The sequence below is a fragment of the Ictalurus punctatus genome, chromosome 27, assembly GCF_001660625.3.
Source record: "Ictalurus punctatus breed USDA103 chromosome 27, Coco_2.0, whole genome shotgun sequence".
Lineage (NCBI taxonomy): Eukaryota > Metazoa > Chordata > Actinopteri > Siluriformes > Ictaluridae > Ictalurus > Ictalurus punctatus.
This window is the reverse complement of record NC_030442.2, coordinates 9,361,980-9,382,860: the sequence shown is the minus strand read 5'-3', so window position 1 is coordinate 9,382,860 and position 20,881 is coordinate 9,361,980. Positions and strand designations below refer to the sequence as shown.

At 36.4% G+C, this 20,881-nt stretch overlaps 1 protein-coding gene across 1 annotated transcript; it reads left to right on the top strand.

Moving 5' to 3' along the window:
* The first annotated feature begins 3,029 nt into the window (after positions 1-3,029).
* rassf7b (Ras association domain family member 7b) lies at positions 3,030-19,575 on the top strand. Its single transcript, XM_017459182.3, has 6 exons — positions 3,030-3,263; positions 11,150-11,299; positions 11,750-12,633; positions 14,520-14,676; positions 18,085-18,192; positions 18,954-19,575. The coding sequence occupies exons 2-6, from the start codon at positions 11,197-11,199 to the stop codon at positions 18,983-18,985; spliced, it is 1,284 nt and encodes a 427-aa protein (XP_017314671.1). The 5' UTR covers positions 3,030-3,263; positions 11,150-11,196; the 3' UTR covers positions 18,986-19,575.
* Positions 19,576-20,881: the final 1,306 nt, after the last annotated feature.

Below are 20,881 nucleotides of genomic sequence, written 5' to 3'. Positions count from 1 at the left end.
GCAGCTGGCTGTTGTGGTTACTGAGCTAAGTGAGCGACAGGGGAAAAGAAAAGTTCAGCCGCCTTTCTCTGAGTCAGTAATCCTTGCCCTCCATGTCTCCTTTTCTGCTGAAAGCCCGTCACATGGTCTTTTGTCTGTCCCACCATGACAGCTTCCCATTGGCTGATTTGCTTGAAAAAGCATCCGTATCCAAGGCAACGGAGAGCTGCAGCTCCTCTTCACTTGAATGCTGAGGCCTTGGCTAAGTCACCCTGATCCATTTTTACCCTCTGTCTGTCTTTCTTTGTCTTTTCTCACTCTGTCATCAACATTTTGCCCCGTGGACGTCAAGAGTCTAGACCAGGTGAGTCTATTGACAAGGTCCTGTTGATTCTTTGGTTTTTCCTTAAAGACATACATTTGTGCTCACTATTTCCTGTGTGTGGTGCTGACCTCACAAAATTACATTTTTTGTTTTTTTTGGTGTGCAAATGTCATGCAAACGTCGTGTAATATTGAAGTGCTCCATCTCTGTCATGCTGTTTATAGCCACTGGCCATGTTTATAAGTTGAAGATAAGTACCTTCAAAAAATTTCTTTGGAAAAGGATCAGCTTATATCAACTTACCTCCTTTCGTAAGCTCAATTCAGTAGGAAGCACGTGAACCATAGCAGAAAACAGCTGAAAGACTGAATTGAATAAAGAGGAAGAGTTGCTTTTTTTTTTTTTTAAAAATTGGGGTATAATAACTATATAACCCAGTATTATAGCAACTCGTATCAATTCAACTTCACATTTTCAATTAGGAAATATTAAACTCCAGTAATCCAAGTCCTTTTTTTTTTCTAGATTTGGAAAACCTAGTAATTTCACCTGTTATGCTTGGTCATTTAAAAATGGGATGTCCCTTTTAACGCATGTAATAGACATAATAGTCTCTATTCCACTATATGGACTATGTATGCATGCACATCAAATTCTATTTAAGGTCTATATTTGGGTTGCAGCCATATTCCGAATACGATGTTTATTCATGTATAGGCATCAGAATATTGTTCTGTACATGGTTATTGTAAGTACACCTGAGTTGCCAATCCTAAATACCTAAACTACAGCTATGCATCTGTTAGAACCCTCAATTCTTAGTGGACTGGCCATGTGCATATATCTCCTTTCAGTGGATTTTCTGAATAAGTTGTTTACATGCAACAAATCTCTGAATAAAACAAGCAGTTTTCTAAATCGAGATGAAAAACATATCTGCTTAACCTGGCTCATGTAATTCAAAGACCTTTTAACTTTTTTAAAAAAATTATTATCTTTTATCAAACTTTTCACAATTTGGGCCATTTTCATAGATACTTCCTCAATCATGGTAAACTGATTCGTCGTTGTGCTTTACCATAAACACTTTGCTTAATTGTTCAAATTGTTGTAAGCAATTTGTATTTCAGGCTTGAAATAAAGAAAAAAAATAACACACACACACGCACACACACACACACACACTCATGCACGCACACAAACGCACAGACACGCACACACACACACACACACACACACACACACACACACACACACACACACACACACACACACACTCACACACAAAATCAGTATAAATCTTTGCTCAGTGTTAATGAGACATATGAAGTTCTGAGGATGAAGAAAAGACATGTTATATGTAAGACATTCACCTTCTCTGGTCAGTCAGTGCTCACTGGATATCTTCCTAGACTACTAAATCCAAACACATGACATAATCTTTCACTGCAGCTTGTTTAACATGTGCAAGATGGTCCATTGTCAGTATCAGAGCCAGTAAGGCTGATAACACTGTGTAATGGAAATCAGGGACAGACAGTCACTTATCTCAAAAGGTGTGTGGCCATGTTGATATGTACTGTACACAGCAGAGTAATCACATACTGTTCCATGTCATGACTCAGCTGTAAGGCTGACATGGAATTAAATAGTAATTGTAGTGAAACAAAGAAACAGAATAACAGTAAATGTGTGTGTGTGTGTGTGTGTGTGTGTGTGTGTGTGTGTGTGTGTGTGTGTGTGTGTGTGTGTGTGTGTGTGAGGATGTCCATCTTGCTAAAATCCGCAAAATAATTCTGAATGTGGCAGCTTTATGATTTGCCAGACTCCTGTATTTAGGTGGTTAGTGCTTGATCTGGGCTATGAGATTGTGTGGGTGTAACCTGAATTTGTCATTCTCATTCAAACTTTAAGCTCATCTATTTTTACATGACAAAGAAGTCATTTGCATATAAGTGTTGAGCCAAGACATTGCTTTTTGTATTACTGCTCCTAGCAACGCTGAAAAAATAGCAACCTGTATTTCCTTTAATAATAATAATAATAATTATTATTATTATTATAATGTGTATGTGTGTGTGTGTGTGTGTGTGTGTGTGTGTGTGTGTGTGTGTGTGTGTGTGCGTGATGTAATTGTCCATAAGTACATAAATCTGCATATACTAAAAAGATATGTGGGGGGAAGGAACTGTATTGTATCAAAGAGAGGAAGGACCTCATATAGTACTCTCAGAAAAAAATGGTACTAAACTGTTCCTTTTCTTTCTGCTGAGGTGATTTCCACGGGAGGATATCTTTTATATGTTTATTTTGTGTCTTTACCTGGAAAGGTGAATATTATAAATTACTTTAAAAAACAACAACTAATTAAAGGTATAACAGTGGTCCTTAAGGTTCAATTATGCACCTGAACACAGTTTTAATGGTACAATATACTCATGTTTCATTTAGTACCTCATTTAGTACCCTTTTGGAGAGAGTGTATGTTAGCATCAGAATAACACAATCTAATTATTTCTGTATAATGTAGGTAATAAGCTTGTATTGTTATTTCAAAGCAACACTGTGTTGCCATAGTTGTTTTTTTTTGTTTTGTTTCCAAAACTTCAAAAGAGAGGCAGAGAGACACAGAGACAGCGTGAGAGAGAGATGAAATAGGAAGTGCATTTTTGTGACTCTTACCTGTGGGAGGGGAGGAGCATGGAAAAGCCGTGGTATGTGCCAGCATAGCATAGTAGTTAGAAGAGGAAAGAAGGAGAAAGAGAGTCACTTTTTGAGGCGTAGACAGCCTCGTTCTCGATATTTAGTAGAAATCAGCAAATCACCTGTTGGACATTATTGGATTTCCCCCCCTTTTGCCGTACCTACGGAGCAGTATTGAAGGTGGCTGATCATTTCTTTGGTTTTGCTCAGAATGGTGATCCGGAAAAGCTGTAGGTAGAGCGGCTTCAGCTCTAAGGTAAATATAGCCTTGTGTGCCTGAGCAGCAGGTTTGTCTAGTTCTTCCACAGGGTCAGTCAGTACGTGTACCTGATTTTCTTCCAGCATTCATGTCTGCTCTAGCCTTTTAACCAGAGACTAAATAGAAATGTCATTAGAAAGTGTGCCATATACTAGATCAGTTGAAAAAGATATGTCCTGACTATAAGTCTGTCATATGTCATTATGTTGTGTCATTGAACATTACAGGCTTGTCATTATAAACAGTATAATCAGCATTACAATGTGATTACAATGCTGGACTATTTCAAGAAAAGTAATAATTTATCTCAATAGACTATTGATTTACTGTAACATTTATCTGTGTAACTCTTGAAAGGCCCTTCAGCTCTATAATATATATTTCATTTAAAAATGACACTGTTATTGCTATATAAAGATGTCATGTTTAGTTAAGTCCTGTCTTCTGGGCACACTCTGACTACTGTAAATTTATGACATGATGTCATGTTTTTTCTTTTTTCTTATCATATCAGTAATGTTGAATGTGAACACGGACACAGGATTTCCCAAGGACACTTTTGTATTAGATTCATATTCATAAAAGGCTCATAAATGCTTAACATCTGTATGTTCACTACAGGGAGGCCGTAATACAAATGTATTTAGACCTGTGTTTAATCCGAGCTAATTATCCACAAGGTTCAAATTTTGGCAACCAATACATACGAACAATCTCGTTATTCCTTCATTTCCTCAGGTATAACATCTGATAAATATAACATCTAAGTGAGAGATCAGTGTGGCCAATGTGTTATCATGATCTGCTTAAGTAAAAAAGATGTATGTAACTCTAGGTCTGACATTTATTTCTGTATTGTAAGACAGATTGAGCTGCTCTTAAACCTGGAAAAAAAAAATACTTTTACTCATTATGTACCACTATTAAATATTGGGAAAGATATTTGACCTATATAACCTATACCACTTCTTTTAGGATGTGTGGCTGAGAAAGGACATTTATGAATAAGAAGTATATTAATAGCGTGTTTTTTAAAATGTTTACATGTAAATATTTAAGCTATTCTTTTAAATTCCCAAGCTTCTCGAATTTATGAATTCACCACAACTCCACGTCTAATTTATAATGTAACATAACCATAATGGTTTTTTTGTTTTTTTTGTTTTTTGTCCTTCCTGTAGTTACTGGATAAAACAACGTCAAGGAAGTTAATCTAAAAGAGCACAAGGGGTTAAACATGAGGTCATCCAGGAAGTTGTGATGATTCACTCCGCTGGCTTTTTTTAAAACTCCAGTCCCAGTATCTGATGACAGTTCATTTGGATATGCAAACAAAACTATCCAGTCACGTCTATTCCGGTTCATAAAGATCCCATGTGTATTTGCTTTCTGCCTCTATCAGAACAAAGACTTAAGCATAACAATAAATACACTTTGCTGAGGTGTAGATATGAGGCGATAATGGACAGAAGGCTAACTTCCCACTGGTAAATGATCCATTTCAGCTTCTTGTAATGATGTGGTATGGTGTATTACAAGGATCAGTTCTGGGAGGCTATTTACCGAAAGGATTAGAACAAATCAGGTGTGTTTGTATCTCAGGGCACATTTATTATAAACAGTGAAACAACATTGCTCTGACTAGGTTGGAAAATATCTGACTTAAAGGCTCCATGGTGGTGTCCAAGATCAATCATTCTAATAATATATAACATAATTCAGATGCTTACATGAAATATAGACTCTCATACATTTCCTCAGTTTCTGTTTGTAGTTTTTTTGGGGGGGGTTTTTTCTCAAAAAAAAAAAAAAAAGTAGGTCGATCCACCTGAAATACTGCATGCCATCGTTTTGGTGTTCAATGTGCAATCATTCTTTAGTTCCACGCTTTGGTGAGCTCATAGAGGAATGGGAAAGTACACTCCTCCCTTTGTACACAATGAGCATGGCTTAGATATGCTGCTCTTGAGAATGCATTTCACCCTTTAACTAGACATGCGAAACTTATTGCCTATATGAGAACCTGGTTCTGACCGGTTCATGTACTCTCTGGAATTTGGAATGTTTAAACAAGGTTTGTTCATAGTATCGTATACAGGGAGTCCTCATTGTTAAAAAAAAAAAAAAGTACTCCACTCTTTCTGTATCTCATTAGGCATGATATCTGGTATCTGGGATCTGGTAAAAGAATGATGTCCAGGAGAACCAGCATCTTTTGTTTTCCCTTTATTTCTTACTGTTTATGTTGGCATGTTTCTTTTTGAGGACTGATCAAATTTCAGTGTTGATGGGAAAACATAGGAAAATGGGAGTGCATATCTTTCACAAGAAGTGTACAAAGGAAATTGTAAACAAACAAACAAACCCACATCTATTGAATTAAAGAATGCATTTCACCTTAGCCGCCACTATCACCACAAACACACACACACACACACACACACACACACACACACACACACACACCATGGTCTCTTTTTACACACCTGGAACTTTGATGTAACCTGTTTCCCATATGGGGTCTATACACCTGCGCTAGTTTCTCTGTCCCTCTGCTTTCATCCTGTTGATGCCACATCTGAGTGATTGGAAGAGGAGCTCAGAGAACAGATGAATCTTTTGTTGAGGGACATTCGGCAGACTGTAATCTAACGCAGTTTCGCTGAGTGCGGGTAGAGGTGTGTAATTTCACACAGATCAGCGGTGTGCGCATTAACAAAATGTTAATAAGGTCTCCATTGATCAGAGCAGAACATGAACTAGTTTGCTATATATATATATATATATATATATATATATATATATATATATATATATATATATATATAATTAGTTTTTTGTTTTGTTATTTAAAATAAACAAATTCATTAATTAATTGTATATAAAGTTATTTTTTATAAAAACGGTATTTCTGAAATGGTTAGTGTTTGAGTTCAAGAATTTTGTTTAAAATAAATGACTAAATAAATAAAGAACAAATAAATACATAAATTTAGATAAAATTGTAACATATTCTACATAAACACTGTAAGTTGAAAAATATAAAACAAACAAACAAACAAACAAACAAACAAATAAAGAAATTGTTAATAAATTGTTGTATAGAATTTCTTAGACCTGCAAACTGCACAATTGTTAGTGTTGGAGTTCAAGGGTTTTGTCATTTTCAACAAACCAAGAAACAAACAAACAAACAAATAAACACGAGCCATTCCAACACCTGCTGCTACGTTGTTTTGTATTAGTTAATCATTGTTAACTTTAGCAGAACCGGGCATTATCTTCTGTGAATTATTCAACCCTATGACTGTACTGTTCACAGACCTTGAAAAGTAGAATTCCATGTTTGCGTTTCCATTCTCACTTTTTCCAGCTAGTCTGGTTCGACATCTGTCAAGGACGACATCTTTCAGCCTTATCCATTTTATAAATATAATTATTATTAAATCATTATTAGAGAAAAACTCAAGTATTTTTCAAATAAATATCTACCCACCACATCTGTAGATTATGAGCGTTTACCTTTAACAAGAATTACGACATGGTTCCTAGTAATGAGAAAACAACAGAAAACCTATTGACTCGTTACATACTTAGAACTGTAATGGAATAGAAGTCTAAGGGAAATTGCTGAATTCTATCAATAACTGTTTTAAATATGCAACTAATCACACAAATTCAGCAACACAAGATAACAGTAAAAAGGATAATATAAATATGAGGAAATGTGTCTTACAAAAGCAGTTCTTATGTACTTTTATCCAACTTTTGAACACAGTAAAAGTAATTACAGTTTTGCACAAACATTCACTGACCTCCTCAACAACTGCCCTTAGGCTTCTGTTATAGGTGAGTTTCAGGGAAAACTGCTTTTCTGTGCTTTTCTCAGTACAGGAAATCATGTCATAAGATTTGTTGCTGGTAATCGCTCAGTAATCACCATGCAGTCACTTGACATTTGGTAGAAGCCTAACTGTAACTTGACTTTGAATTGTTAATATTTAATTGAAATAACAATATTTTAAAATTCAACATGGTGTTAAACTATGGCCTGCAGATAAAAAGAAACGGCTTCTACTGATAGATTAATTTGATCAAAAACAAAGACACACACAAAAAAGGTTTCCTTGTTTTGTCCTAGGATGTAAATCCCATAATATGAGGCTTTGTACTATTTTGCCACCACCAGATTAGTTCAGAGATAATGTAGGATTGTAGGGATCGTACTGTTATGATTGTGGTTTTATTTGTACAGCCCACATCTGAACCATTACTAAGGTGGTAATTGTTCTGTGGTTTAGCTCATCACCAATAACCGATCATTAGAAGGCTTACACTTCGGAAGAACATGAATAAATTTAAGCTTTGTGCAAGTGAGCTTAATCCAAACCTGCAATAACAAGGCATGAAATGTGTTTCAAGCTTTATCAAATTAGAGCAAGGCTTGATGTTGAAATCAGCACTGGGACATCTACATGTTTTCATGTAGTGCAGTCTGTGTTTGATTTATGTGAGTGAGCACAGTTTCAGTATGTGCTGGAATGTGAACACTGGTTAATGATTGCCTTAGGCATATAATCTGAATCCAACACAAGCTGGTACAAAATGCTCCACTTTCACATCAGTCTTTATCCTCGTGGAGAGCTGGAGAAAGTTTAAACTGCACAATCCATGCTGTACATGACTTCAGCAACACAGGTTTTCACCTGCGCATTTACAAACAACGCCCTGAGGGTCGGCTCTGCTCCTAGAGCATGAATATCAGAGCTGATGATACAGGCAGAGCAGGGCTGGTTTATCAGGGCCTGCAGGCAGAGCTTTGATTTAATGCCATATTGTATTATGGAGAACTCAGTTGGTTGATTAATGTGATTGTGTAATATCTTAGCATATGTACTGTAATGTCATCGAAATCATTCCCAAAGTTTCCACTGCTAAAGCATTAGTCTTTACAGCTTTTTCTTTCACCTAGTTTCAAGTATCTGTTTGATAACAGATAACAGTTTGGTTATGCCAGACTTTCTGTACCACTTATGGATGGGAACAGATCGATATTCCATTTCCCTTCAGTTAGTTTTCTGTGAGAAAGTGAACTGAAACAGATTGCGAGCATTTCCATTTTCTACTGAGCTTTACACTACACACAACCTACATCAATAATACATGAGCACCATTTAAACGCTTCATTTTAAAGCACCATGATGTAGAAAGAATAGTTATAGAACAGTAAACATCATGTGTAACAGTTTCTCCCTGATATCATGACAAAACTGGGTTCTCCTTGTCTCATTCTTAATCTCAAACTTGTAACGCAGCATTCCATAGTTGATGCCAGTGTCAGTGTGTGAGTATGTGACAATGGGTTACATACATGTATTTGGGTTTTTATCATATAGGCAGGGACAGACTTAAGGTGTTGGGTGCCCCTGGGATCAAACCATTGTTGAGGCCCTATGTACATACAGCATTCCATGAATCTACAACTTCTCCAACCAGAAAAAAGCTCAACTGCTATAATACAAACCAGCAGCTACTAAATGATCATGATGACAGGGCGGTAGTGGACAATTTATGATATAATAGCAACTACTTTCATATAACCACTTTCATACATTAATAGCCTAGCATTTTTCTATTTCTCTATCATTATCAATTATTCTAATTATTTCAAAACACACTACATCTTTATTACAAATATGAGGTTAAATATACCCAACCAGTATGCTGTTGTTGTTGTACAAATAGTTCTGTTCTGATGATATGATCTAATCTTTTCCAACTGAAGAATTCAGCGAATCACGTTGCCTGTGTAGGTCACACTGTGCTGGTCAGAGCGACTTCCATTTCATATTTCACATGTAGTAAGATCCTTCTGTAATCAGACAATTGATAAAGTCAAGGTTTTTTACACTTTTCTGTTTTATTGCACATTAGCAACGGTCCCTAATGTTTCAGTCACAGATACTTGGTGTGTATTCGGAGAAAACTAATTAACTTCAAATAAGTTGGTTCCCCATTTTGATGTCATATTAAAAACTTTAATGAAATATCCCAATTTCTACATATCAAACAAATTGTAATGCAGCAAAAGCAACACAATATGCCTCCACTTTGGATTAAACCTCTCCGTAGCTCACACAGTATGGATACTCTAATATGGTTTGGTAACAGACAGCATTGTCTATTCTTTTTTGCATTTTCTGGTATACATAATGATAATGAGTCTTTATTGATCACGTATATATTATAGCACAGTGAAATTCTTTTATCCACATGCCCCAGCATGTCTGGAAGCTCACAGGTCAGCCCTGATACAGCACCCGTGGAGCAGAGAGAATTAAGGGCCTTGCTCAAGGGCCCAACAGTGACAGCTTGGCAGTGCTGGGGCTTGAACCCCCAACCTTCTGATCAATGCCCCAAAGCCTTAACCACTAAGCCAAGAATGCCCACCACAACATAACAATTAGCTAGCTAACATCAAAAGACCAGGGGCAATGTATGTTATAGGGTTAGGTTTAGGTTGGTGCCATACAACAAGTACAGTGTATCAGGCATAGTAGCGTTGATGTCACTGCTGGGTCAATAGTTGTAGAATAGTTTACCAGTGAAGGTTATAGGATGATTAATATAAACTCTTGAGCTATAGTTTCAAATTGTGTACACAATGTGTACACCACACACAATGACACTGTTGTGCTTATAATGATCCACCTCTCAAATGATATCTGGTCAGCTGTGACCCGACAGTAAACCCTTTCTGCTGATGCATGGTTGATAAAGAACACTTCTATGATAGGTTTATCTGATTAAAAAAAGGCTAATTATTGTAGCTACAAGGTGCCTAAACACATCTACATCTATACAGTGAGGTCCAAAAGTCTGGGACCACATTATAAATCTGTGATTTTTTTTTTTTACAATTATTTTTAGTACTGGAAATAAACAAAAAGTTTTAGAATTTTAAACAAAGAAAAGTGTTATGTTTAATATGTTGTATTCAGTATTGTAGGTCACTATTAATGTAAGCAAGTTTATGATATACTGACCACCTCCTTTGTACAAAAGGTCAGATTTACAATGGCAGTCTTATACCTCCCACTGAAGCGCGTGTTCAAACGACACTCCGATTTGATATAGAACAGAATGGCAGTTTTGTGGAGATCATACCTGCTCGAGAACACTGGGATATATATATATATATATATATATATATATATATATATATATATATATATATATATATATATATATATATATTTAAACACAGACTATATGTAAATATTTCTAAGATTCTACATTTCACTCTAGGTGTTGCTGAGAATACAATTTACAATGAAAAACGTTTTCAACAAGAAAAGTATATAAAACAGAGGCATTTTCACTGGTGGTCTTGGACCTTCGGACTCACTGTATGTTCTATTACATCCAGACATTCAGATTCATGTGCACTCAGTGCTAAAACTGCCATCTGTTATTAACTTCTTACATGTCACTTCTGCATTAAAAAAAAAAAAAAAAAATACATACAAAGGGAACTAACGTGGGCAACTCTTATTTTAGGTAGTAAGATGGAACTTTTTATTTGACATGAATAGTATCATACCAATGTACATACAGTAGATATCTATCTTGCTATCCATTTAGAAAGCCTTATGACACAGATTAACATTTTAAAGCCAGTCTTGGAGACTTGATTATGATATCCGGATTTTGCTAATATTATTATTTTTAATGAATTATTTTACATTGTTTAGTTTAATGAATGTAAAGCTCTGTCTCTGTTAGTACCTGGATTTTTAATAGCTTTGGTACTTATAACAACAAATCCTCCCAGCATGATTATTCACCTAGGTTTCCTTAAAAGTGTCCCCTTTCTTCAACAGGACACCGCCATGTGAAAGGAGTTGCTGTATGAAGCTCATACACAGAGATGGAGTTAAAGGTGTGGGTGGACGGCGTGCAGCGCGTCGTCTGCGGCCTGTCCGAAGAGACATCCTGTCAGGATGTGGTCATCGCCCTTGCTCAGGCCATAGGTATGTATTAGCACGTAGAATCTGTGTGATGGCAAAATGTACTGTTGTAGTGTTTTATTTTGATTGATCGATATCTCTCAAAAGATTTTGGTAAATTATATATAGTCACATTTGACAGACATCAAGCATATAGTTTTGCAGATAAGGATTAAAAGTCTAAGGGAGTCTGTGGTTTAGAGGCCTCTGTTGCCTGGGAGGTGAAAACGCTGGAAATATTTTTACCTCCATCACATCTGAGCCCAACCCATAGGTTATGTATACAACATTACGTGTCTTGGAAGGAAAAGCAATAAAGCTGGTTTGCTCTTTTCCGACTAGGGGTGGAGCTAATTGCTAGACTGGAAAATTAATTAAATAGAAGTCATATATAAACTAAACAGATCTACTGCATTACAATATTTTGAATCACAGTTTGTCTAATATCTATGAAATTATATAACTATGTTTCAGGTCAAACAGGTCGCTATGTCCTTGTCCAGAAGATGAGGGACAAAGAACGTCAGCTTGTTGCTAATGAGCGTCCTCTGGAAGCTCTGGCCAAACTAGGCCAGTTGAGCAGTGAAGTACAGTTCATCCTGCGGCGCACTGGTCCCACCAGCAGCGAGGGCTCCGACCTGGACCGAGTGCCTTCCTTCCCAAAACTCCTGGAACCAGAACCTCCGAAGAGTAAAGTGCCCAAGAAGGCTCTCAGCTTCAACCTAGGGCCATCTACCTCTTCACAAACTTTTGTTAAGCAACCCAAAAATGTGCCAAAGGACTCTCCTGAGGTACGAGTTCCTCTTGGTCCTCCTGGATCATCCTATGCCCAAGCTGGCCCGTCCAAAGAGGAGGTCTTCCGGCAGATTCTTCAGCAGCAGAGCAGGTTGCAGGATCTCCAGGCCCACTTGGAAGCTCTGGAAAAGCAGGCCTGGGTTTTGGAGCAACCTTCACCTCCAAGCTTTTCTCCAGACCTTATAGAGGAGATGAACTATCTGGGAGACAAATTTAGGCAAAATGAGGCAGAACTGGCCCATGGGGAGTACTGGGAGTCTGAGTATCACTTGGAGGTTCAAAATGAACAAAGCATGCTCAAACAACTAAGAGAGCTCAATGTAGCTCTAGATGAGCACAGCCGGAGGATTCATGAAACAGAAACCCAGTCTGGGAGACTTGAGCACAATATCCATCTACAAGAGGACAGGAAAAATGGTATGCGTCACACACAAGTTGACGTGGAGCAATCTCTGGGACAGATCAGGGCACAGCTAGACACAGTGCAACACCAGGGATCTGAACTGAGCTCTTCCCTAGAGGAGACAGAAAAGGCTCTCAAGATGGCAGGGGAACTGCTGCAGGTAATATGCTCTCATTGACTAGTATTATCATTCTGAGTACAATCAATGGTAGGAAAAGTTATCCAAATAGATTTCCCCATTCTTTACTACAATTTTTATGCCCTGGAATGGTGAATTCAGGAAGACATGAGATAGTTGTTTCGCACTAGGATCAGAACATTATGGAGCTGAAGTGTTCCTGGTTTAATTGAAATTGGCATACCCTAGACCCTATTTTCAAATCAGTAACCGCACACCATGAGTGCTCACTGGCAGGAAAACAGAAGTGATTACATTTTTCAGCTCATTCTCTTTTTGGAAGGTGATACTGGTATATAATGATAAGGAAATATGAAATAGTTATACTGGTAACATTATGTTACTGTATATTGCTATGCAAATATATCATTTCCAGATGCAAGACATATCTTAAAAAGTTTAAAACAGAATAATCAAATTTTATTCTAGTAGTTTCCCCAACCAAGTTAATTGTTTGGGAAACAAATGTCATTGTTTCAGTGTATGCCGTTTCATGGTGTACATGTATATACTGTAACTTACAATACGCTGTGATGTATTTCCTCATTAGTAAGTTGCCTTGGATAAAAGTGTCTGCTAAATTAATAAATGTAAATGATAGTGTGATGTATGGCAATTTTTTTGGTAATGTCCCAACCCTATTTTATGTCTGATGTCTAGTTAAATTAAGCATTGTAAAACCACTTTAATTTCCTGTAGAACAGTTGCCCAGGCTTGTCACCATTGCCTCTTTGCAACTAGTTAAATTAAGGCAGAGTTCAATGTTTTTTTTCTTTCCAAGAATCATGCATCACACTGGGAAAATTGACAGAGGTAAAGTTGCGCAAACAAAATAGTGCAAACTCAATGTGACTAAGTTTACCGCAGGGCAACTACACCTAAAAGGTGCAGTTAAATCAACCACCTTCATTTTCTAAGTGCAGAATAGTGTGCTATTGTTCTCAAAGGCTGCAATCATCCTTGCACAAGCTATAATGACTTCTACTGAAGCAGAACACACAGGTGTACGCATAAGGTGAAAGATATAAGTGCGTAGATTCAAGGCTGTGTTTTTAGGAATATTCCATTAAATTGTAGCTGTTACATCATCCAAGGGTCCTTTTTTGAGAAACTAGAAAAACAGGCAGAGGTCAGAAACATAAAAACGCAAGTCTAAGAGGAACCAATACCTAGAAAAAGTAGATCCAGGCTAAGCTCCTCATGTTATAAATTAATCGTTAGCGTGAACAGATTCTTTTCAATAAAATGTTCACAAACCTCATAAAATGGTAACACAAAATCCAGGTAGCCTAACATACTAAGAACAATTTTGAAGTCTAAACCATTTTGAAGTTGTGACAAATGATTGAAAGTGTAAAAGAGTGTGTTTATATATGGATACGAAACCATAAAAGGAAGGCAGAGATAAATACATAGTATTCATGATCAACAGAAACAGAATGAGTGTGGATTTGATATCTGATATACTTTGAGCAAAAAATGACTTTAAATTTAAAAGTAATAAAATGTAAGAACTTGAAGTGAGATGTTTAAAGTTGTCTTTAAACCCTTGCATTTGTGCTGCCTCCCTATGGCTACTTTATGAAGTGACATTAGAAAAATCAAGGCCACATCAACAAGCAAGCAGGAACACTGTAAAGAAGTTGAGGAAATATTTGAGGAGGCGTGTTTCAAATAAAGATTAAGGAACATATATAAAACAAGGTTTATATAGCAATCATGTACTTTCAAGTTGCTTTTAATTGTTCTTTTCTTCTACTGTGACTTTTTTTTTTTTTTAAAAAAGCGTGACTGAAATATCTTTTTTAGTTACCACTAACTGAATTCTCTCATGAGTAATAAAAAGTAATAAGCTCTTCTGTTTGTAGGCGAAGAGCAAGGAGTTGGATGAACTAAATAAGGAATTAAGGCAGTGTAATCTCCAGCAGTTCATCCAACAGGCAGGAGGTCCTTCAACTCAGCTCAGTGTTCCAGCAGATGATGCAGAACTTGCATACCTCATGCCAGATGGACAGAGCGATGAAGGTAAATAACATAACACATTATATTATTCCTGATTTGGATAATACTTGAGTAATTGTACTATACTTAAATATTTTTGACACATTTATACGTTAGCTGAGTATTATTGAAACTGAATACTTGTACGCTTACATAATTACATTTCTTATGAAAATAGAGTTTACTTTTTAATCCTAACATTTTTACTTACACATATAAAGTAAAAAGGTCACTTTTCTCTGGTCCAGCTAATGACTGTACTCTATACCTCAAACAAAAGGGATCAGTTTAGCATCCAGTCATTTCAATTTGGAATCCAATGAAGTTCATCAATGTATAAAAAATAAAGATCAAAAATTGTGCCAGTTTGTCAACAGCCATGATCTTCTTGTGCTACACAATGATGTAATGAGCGCTGTAGCTAGGTGTGTTTGTGTGTGCTTGATTATGGATAAGCCACTGAACTGCAGTGTAGAACTTTAGGATGAGCACTTTGGCCCTACCTCAGTGAAATGTTTCATCATGCTGGACAAATTAAAGCATCTCCTTTGCCTTCCTAGAAAACATGAAGTACAACCCCAATTCTGAAAAGTTGGGACAGTAGGGTAAATGTTAATAAAAACAAAGAGGAGTAATTTGTAAATGTACTTTAATTTGTATTTAAAAAAAGATATAAAGTCAAGGTATTTGATGTTTTATCTAATCAACTGCATAGCTTTTTTTTTAAAAAAAGTAAACGTTTATTTTTAAATTGCTGCATGCAGCACGTTTCAAAAAGGTTGGGACAGGGGTAATTTAGGACTAATAGCGATGTGACAAGTTGAAATAAGAAGGTGATGTGAAACAGGTGAGGCAATCGTCTAATCATAGTGTATAAGGAGTCTCCAAAAAAGGCCTAGTCCTTCAAGAACAAGGATGGGTCAAGGCTCGGCAATCTGCCAACAGATGCGTCAGCGAATAATCCAACACTTTGAGAACAACATTCCCCAAAGACAAATCGGTAGGATTTTGGGCATTTCACCTTCTACAGTGCACAATATAATTAAAAGATTCAATAAATCCGGTCAAATCTCTGTGTGTAAAGGGCAAGGCCGAAAACCACTTCTGAATGCACGTGATCTCTGATCCCTCAGACGTCACTGTCTTAAAAACAGTCATGAGTCTTTAACGGATATCCTGACATGGGCTCGGGAATACTTTGGTAAACCTTTCTCAGTCAACACCATTCGCCGCTACATCCACAGATGCAAGTTAAGGCTTTATTATTTTACTAAGCCATAAAATCAACACTGTCCAGAAGCGCCGCCGACTTCTCTCGGCTCGGTCTCATTTGAGATGGACAGTGGCACAGTGGAATCGTGTTTTTTGGTCCAACGAGTTCTGAAGAAATGCATAATGGATGAATGGGGGAATATACCGCTTGCTAAACTTAACCAGCTGGTGTCTTCAGCGCCCAAACCCTTAATAAGTGTTATTAAAAGAAAAGGTGATGTTACACAGTGGTGATGTACATGACTGTCACAACCTTTTTGGAGTGTCTTGCAGTCATCAAATTTGAAATGAGTGTATATTTTCAAAAATAAATTAAATTCACAAAATAAAACATCAAATATTGTGTTAATAATGTGTTTTCAATATAGTACAGGGTGAATTGAATTTTCAAACGACTCTTTTTGGGGTTGTTTTTTTTTCAGAATTGGGGTTGTACAGTATATCTAATCCAAAAAAGGATGTTGAGATACATTTAGCTAACATTAACTGCTATAATTAATCAGCTTAGCCTGTTTTCTTTCCTAATGCAAGTTAGCAAGTCAAATTCCAGCTGATGAAAATAAAAGGCATAGTTGCTTTAAAACATTTACTTTGTACTTTTTCATACTTGGATACATTTAAAAGGAGCAACTTTTCAATTTTCAGAGTACATTCTTCGGCTGGATACTTATCTATATTTTCATTTAAGTATCATTTCACAGTACTTTGTCCACCCCTGCACTTAAGCTGAGTGGTTCCAAAATTATAGAACAACCTTCCTGTTGCCAGATTGTTGACATACTGTCTGTGCTGAACATGGTGCAGTTTCTCTAGTCAAAACAATTTAAAAAAAAGATCATTCTAATCAGAAACACACATCTATCAAGTCCAGATCACTCTTTATTGTCAGCTATAACATAATCAGACATTGACATAGTAATAATTAGTACATCAATATGCACATCACCAGAGCTACAAGTGATTTAAATCATAAGTAATTGACCTTGTCAATAGACAATCAAGCAAAATTATTGTAGGTCGAGGTGTGCATCATGAGTGGATTCTCGCTGAAAAAGTGGATGGTTTTTACTCTCATCTGAATAAATGTTGGCAGTCAAATATGAAGCTTGTGCAATAATTAACATGGGAGTATACTGGATATGGCTTGGTGCTGTGCAGTGCATTTAGTGTGTAGTCATTCATTTTCAGTAACTATCTTATCCTGATTGGGGTCACTGTTGTTTACATTAGACTACATGGCCAAAAGTTTCTGTACATTTGACAATGACATCCCATATGTGGGTCTTCCCCGAACTGTTATCACAAAATTTGAAGCACACAACTGCTGACCCAGACAGCAAAATTGCTGTGGCCCAGATCTGACCCACACCTGACACTTTCATCTGGCCCACATACCGTGTGGAACGATGGCACTTGGACGGTCCGCTCCTGTTTGCCAGATGTGGGCCACAGGCAAGCCATATCAATGCCACATGTTATCCAATAACAAAACAAATAAAGCAGAACCGGCCCAAATCTGGGCAACAGTTCATTTTAATTCTGGCCCAGATCTGACACCTTTCTCCGGCCCACGTACAGCATGGAATGATGGCACTTGGGCGGTCTGCTCCTTTTTGCCAGATCTGGGCCACAAGCAAGCCATAGCAATGCTGCATATAAGCCATACAAATACAAGCACACATACACATTGAACAACTGTGCAAAAATAAACAAAGTGGTCAGGGCAAAAATTCTATTTGAAGTATGTCCAGTGCAAGATGAGGCAGTACTGCTCGTGGAAGTCAATAGCCCAGTGCACATTTTGGCATCAAAAACACACTTAATGTAGGGTCTTTATGGTCGAGACATGCATCTCCAGAGATGTGAAAACATTTTAAAAAATAAACCTTGTTTTCAGATGTTGGTATACACATTAAAACAAAGGTAGAGATTACTTGTCTGGTTCAGGTATTAACTCAAAGTGTAAATTCCTGTGAGCTTTTGTGTGTTTTGTATATACATTTATTGTAAGAACAGTCATATGATTCACAACAAAGTTGACACCTCCAGTTTGTTCCAGATAATCATGCATGCTGAAGAGTATAAAATAATAACAATTTGTCCCACATGACATAAACCTTAACAATCTGCATCTCTTGCTTTATTTTATCTGTCTCACAGACTCAAATCACTCAGTGTTAGAGTTCAATCCCCGCACCACTGCCAAGCAGATCCTGGGTAACCCTCGCAGTCTGCAAAACCCACTGGTGTCCAGCCTCCATCCAGAGGGTGTGTATGTGTGAAATGAGACAATCACTGAACTGGTGATGCCTCTCAGCACTGCCCGTGCTGCCTTTCCAAGCCTTCCTCTTCCTGCTTTTCAGACTTAACCCTCTCCTTGCTGTGCTTCACTCGGCTTTTCTTCTCCCTTCAGTTGGCTTTTCACTTCCATTTCTCTGGGTTGCATTTCAGTCAGAAATCTGCAAAACAGATACACTTATGAAAAAGGTGGCTGCTAAAATGACTTTTATCTGAGTTATGGTAATCAGTATGGTAAGTCAGGTTTTATTGATTTAAAACAAATATTTCACATTTCATATCTAGTCAAATCAACTTGATCACTGATACTTTTGTCTTCTAGTCCTGTTTTTTCCTCACTGTCTTTTCCAACATATAAGACTACAGTCCTGAAAGGTCCCAGAACTACAAAGTTCAGCATTCTACCTATTTAACACACCTAGAAAAAAAAAAAAAACTTTATTAAAATAATGACAAAGGCCTTCATTTGCCAAATTTGTAGTGTTATTAGAGACACAAAACACAAAATTTTTATAGGACCAATGATTCCTAGAACTGGAGTCTGACTCCTCTAAGCCAATGACTCATAAACAATAAAAAATATTTGAAAGGATGAACCCCAGGTCCTATCTTGTGGTGAAACAAAGCCGTAGTAATAATAATAATAATAATAATAATAATAATAATAATAATAATAATAATAATAATCTTCCATCTCAGTAGAAAGCTCAATCCGCTTTTGTGTCTTTCAGTCCTGCAATCGAGAGAGGTGTCATGGCGGTAAAGATGGGATTACAAGCCTGAGGATCTAGTCACTTTATTCCCTGATTATATAAAATATGATTTTTTAATTAAGTATATGTTGTATTGTACCATTCTATAAAGTCTGTCTGTAAAAATATTATATGGAAGCACAATTTGTAAATATTGTTATATTTGTAATTATTAAATAGCTTAAGATAACTATTCAGTCTATTTTATAAAAGTTGCAATTTCATTCATGATTTCTAAACAAGTCCATAAACAACTTGTATTATTAAACAACACATACAAAATGTCTGAATTTTTTTTGTTTCGTTTCTGTCCCTAATGACACAATTCCAGTCTCCTAGTATTATTTATTAATTTATTGTTTATTATTATATATTAATTTTGTGTTATTTTTTAAACTATAACCCCAAGTGCAAAACATGTTATGTAGTAGTAATAGTCTATACATTTAAGTTACAGATAAATTCAATTGTACTATGTATACACATGTAACTTTGACATACTGAAAGATGAACTACAAACAACAAAAATTATGATGGGATTGTGTGATGCCTCTGATTATTTTGAAAATGATTATTTTCCAATAAAAGCGCATCCAAAGTATATTCCAATTATACAACAGCAATTTGACAACTATTACATTTTTTATTTATAAATGAACAACATCATGCTTTTAAACAATTTTGTTAGCTTTAATATTGTCGAATATCCATGTGACAAATTAGTTCCTGTTCTTACTTATAGCAGCTATGAACTATTGGAGTCCAGAAAGGCTAAAAGGTTTTTTTTTGTTGTTGTTGATGATGATGTTTTCTCTGGATCACAACTGATTTTTTTCATGATATCAAAATACATGATTAGGCATACATGTTGTACATAATTATCTTGATAGGGATTGACACAAAGAACATACCTGGTGTAGCGGTAGAGCTGCAGCCTTACAGCTGGTTTCTAGGTTTGATCTTGAGCTTTAGTGATTGCGTGGAGTATTGACTATATTTTTCTCAATTTAAACCTTCGGGATTAATAAAGTCCATCCATCCATCTACTGTAGCTGTATGTTTGTACTAGACAATTCCAAATAAGTGTCCTTCACTTGAGAAAGTGACTCAGAAAACACCATCCTGGACACTATAGTGATCCTGAACAGGTTGTCAGTTTCATTGCCAGCTAATTTGAGCCACCAGGACGTCTTCATGGTTATTACATGATGTTTGAGAAATGCTGCCTAAATAGTTTGTGGCTCACAAGACAAATGATGATTAAAATATTCAGATATAGGATGTAATTATTGCATTACCTGGAAATGACATTGTTCCACTAGCCACAATGAAGAAAAATACTTTTTAATTTTTTTTTTTATCAACAAAAGCTTCACCATAATCGATAATTATACTTTTTTTCTTAGATTTTCCACCATACAAGTCCCTGTGAATGAGTTGTTTCTGTAGAAACATACCAGAATGAATGCTTTAATATAAACCTGTGATTTTAATTACAGTCACCACTATTATCAGAGCTGCTGACCTATCAGAATCAAAAACTGAACAAAAATTTAGTTGTGGTATAATATTATACAACTACATTACTGTCAAGTAAAACGAAAATTTTCCATGAAATGGCTTTTCCCGCTTGATCGACACGCCCACCACGTCATCAGCTGCTACTTAAGATGTGATTGATGGTGATTTTATCCAATAGACAGTCAGTATCTTGCCTACGCATTTGGGTAAATAGCCCCGCCTATTCTCTACCGAAAAACGTTTGAAATGTCCGCTGACTTCATAACACAGATGATAACGTGGTCACATAATATGTGAAATTGTTGTATGGATGTAAAACACTAGACCACAAAATGTACGCATTATTTCGCTTAGACTTTCGGTAGCTTTCCAGGAGCTGTTTGCTC

What these genes read in the sequence shown, in the direction of transcription:
- rassf7b (XM_017459182.3), top strand. Translation starts at nt 11,197, where the DNA reads ATGGAGTTAAAGGTGTGGGTGGACGGCGTGCAGCGCGTCGTCTGCGGC. An exon ending in CGCCCTTGCTCAGGCCATAG is followed by an intron (nt 11,300 to 11,749) that starts GTATGTATTAGC and finishes ACTATGTTTCAG; the next exon opens with GTCAAACAGGTCGCTATGTC. An exon ending in AGATGGACAGAGCGATGAAG is followed by an intron (nt 14,677 to 18,084) that starts GTAAATAACATA and finishes TCTGTCTCACAG; the next exon opens with ACTCAAATCACTCAGTGTTA.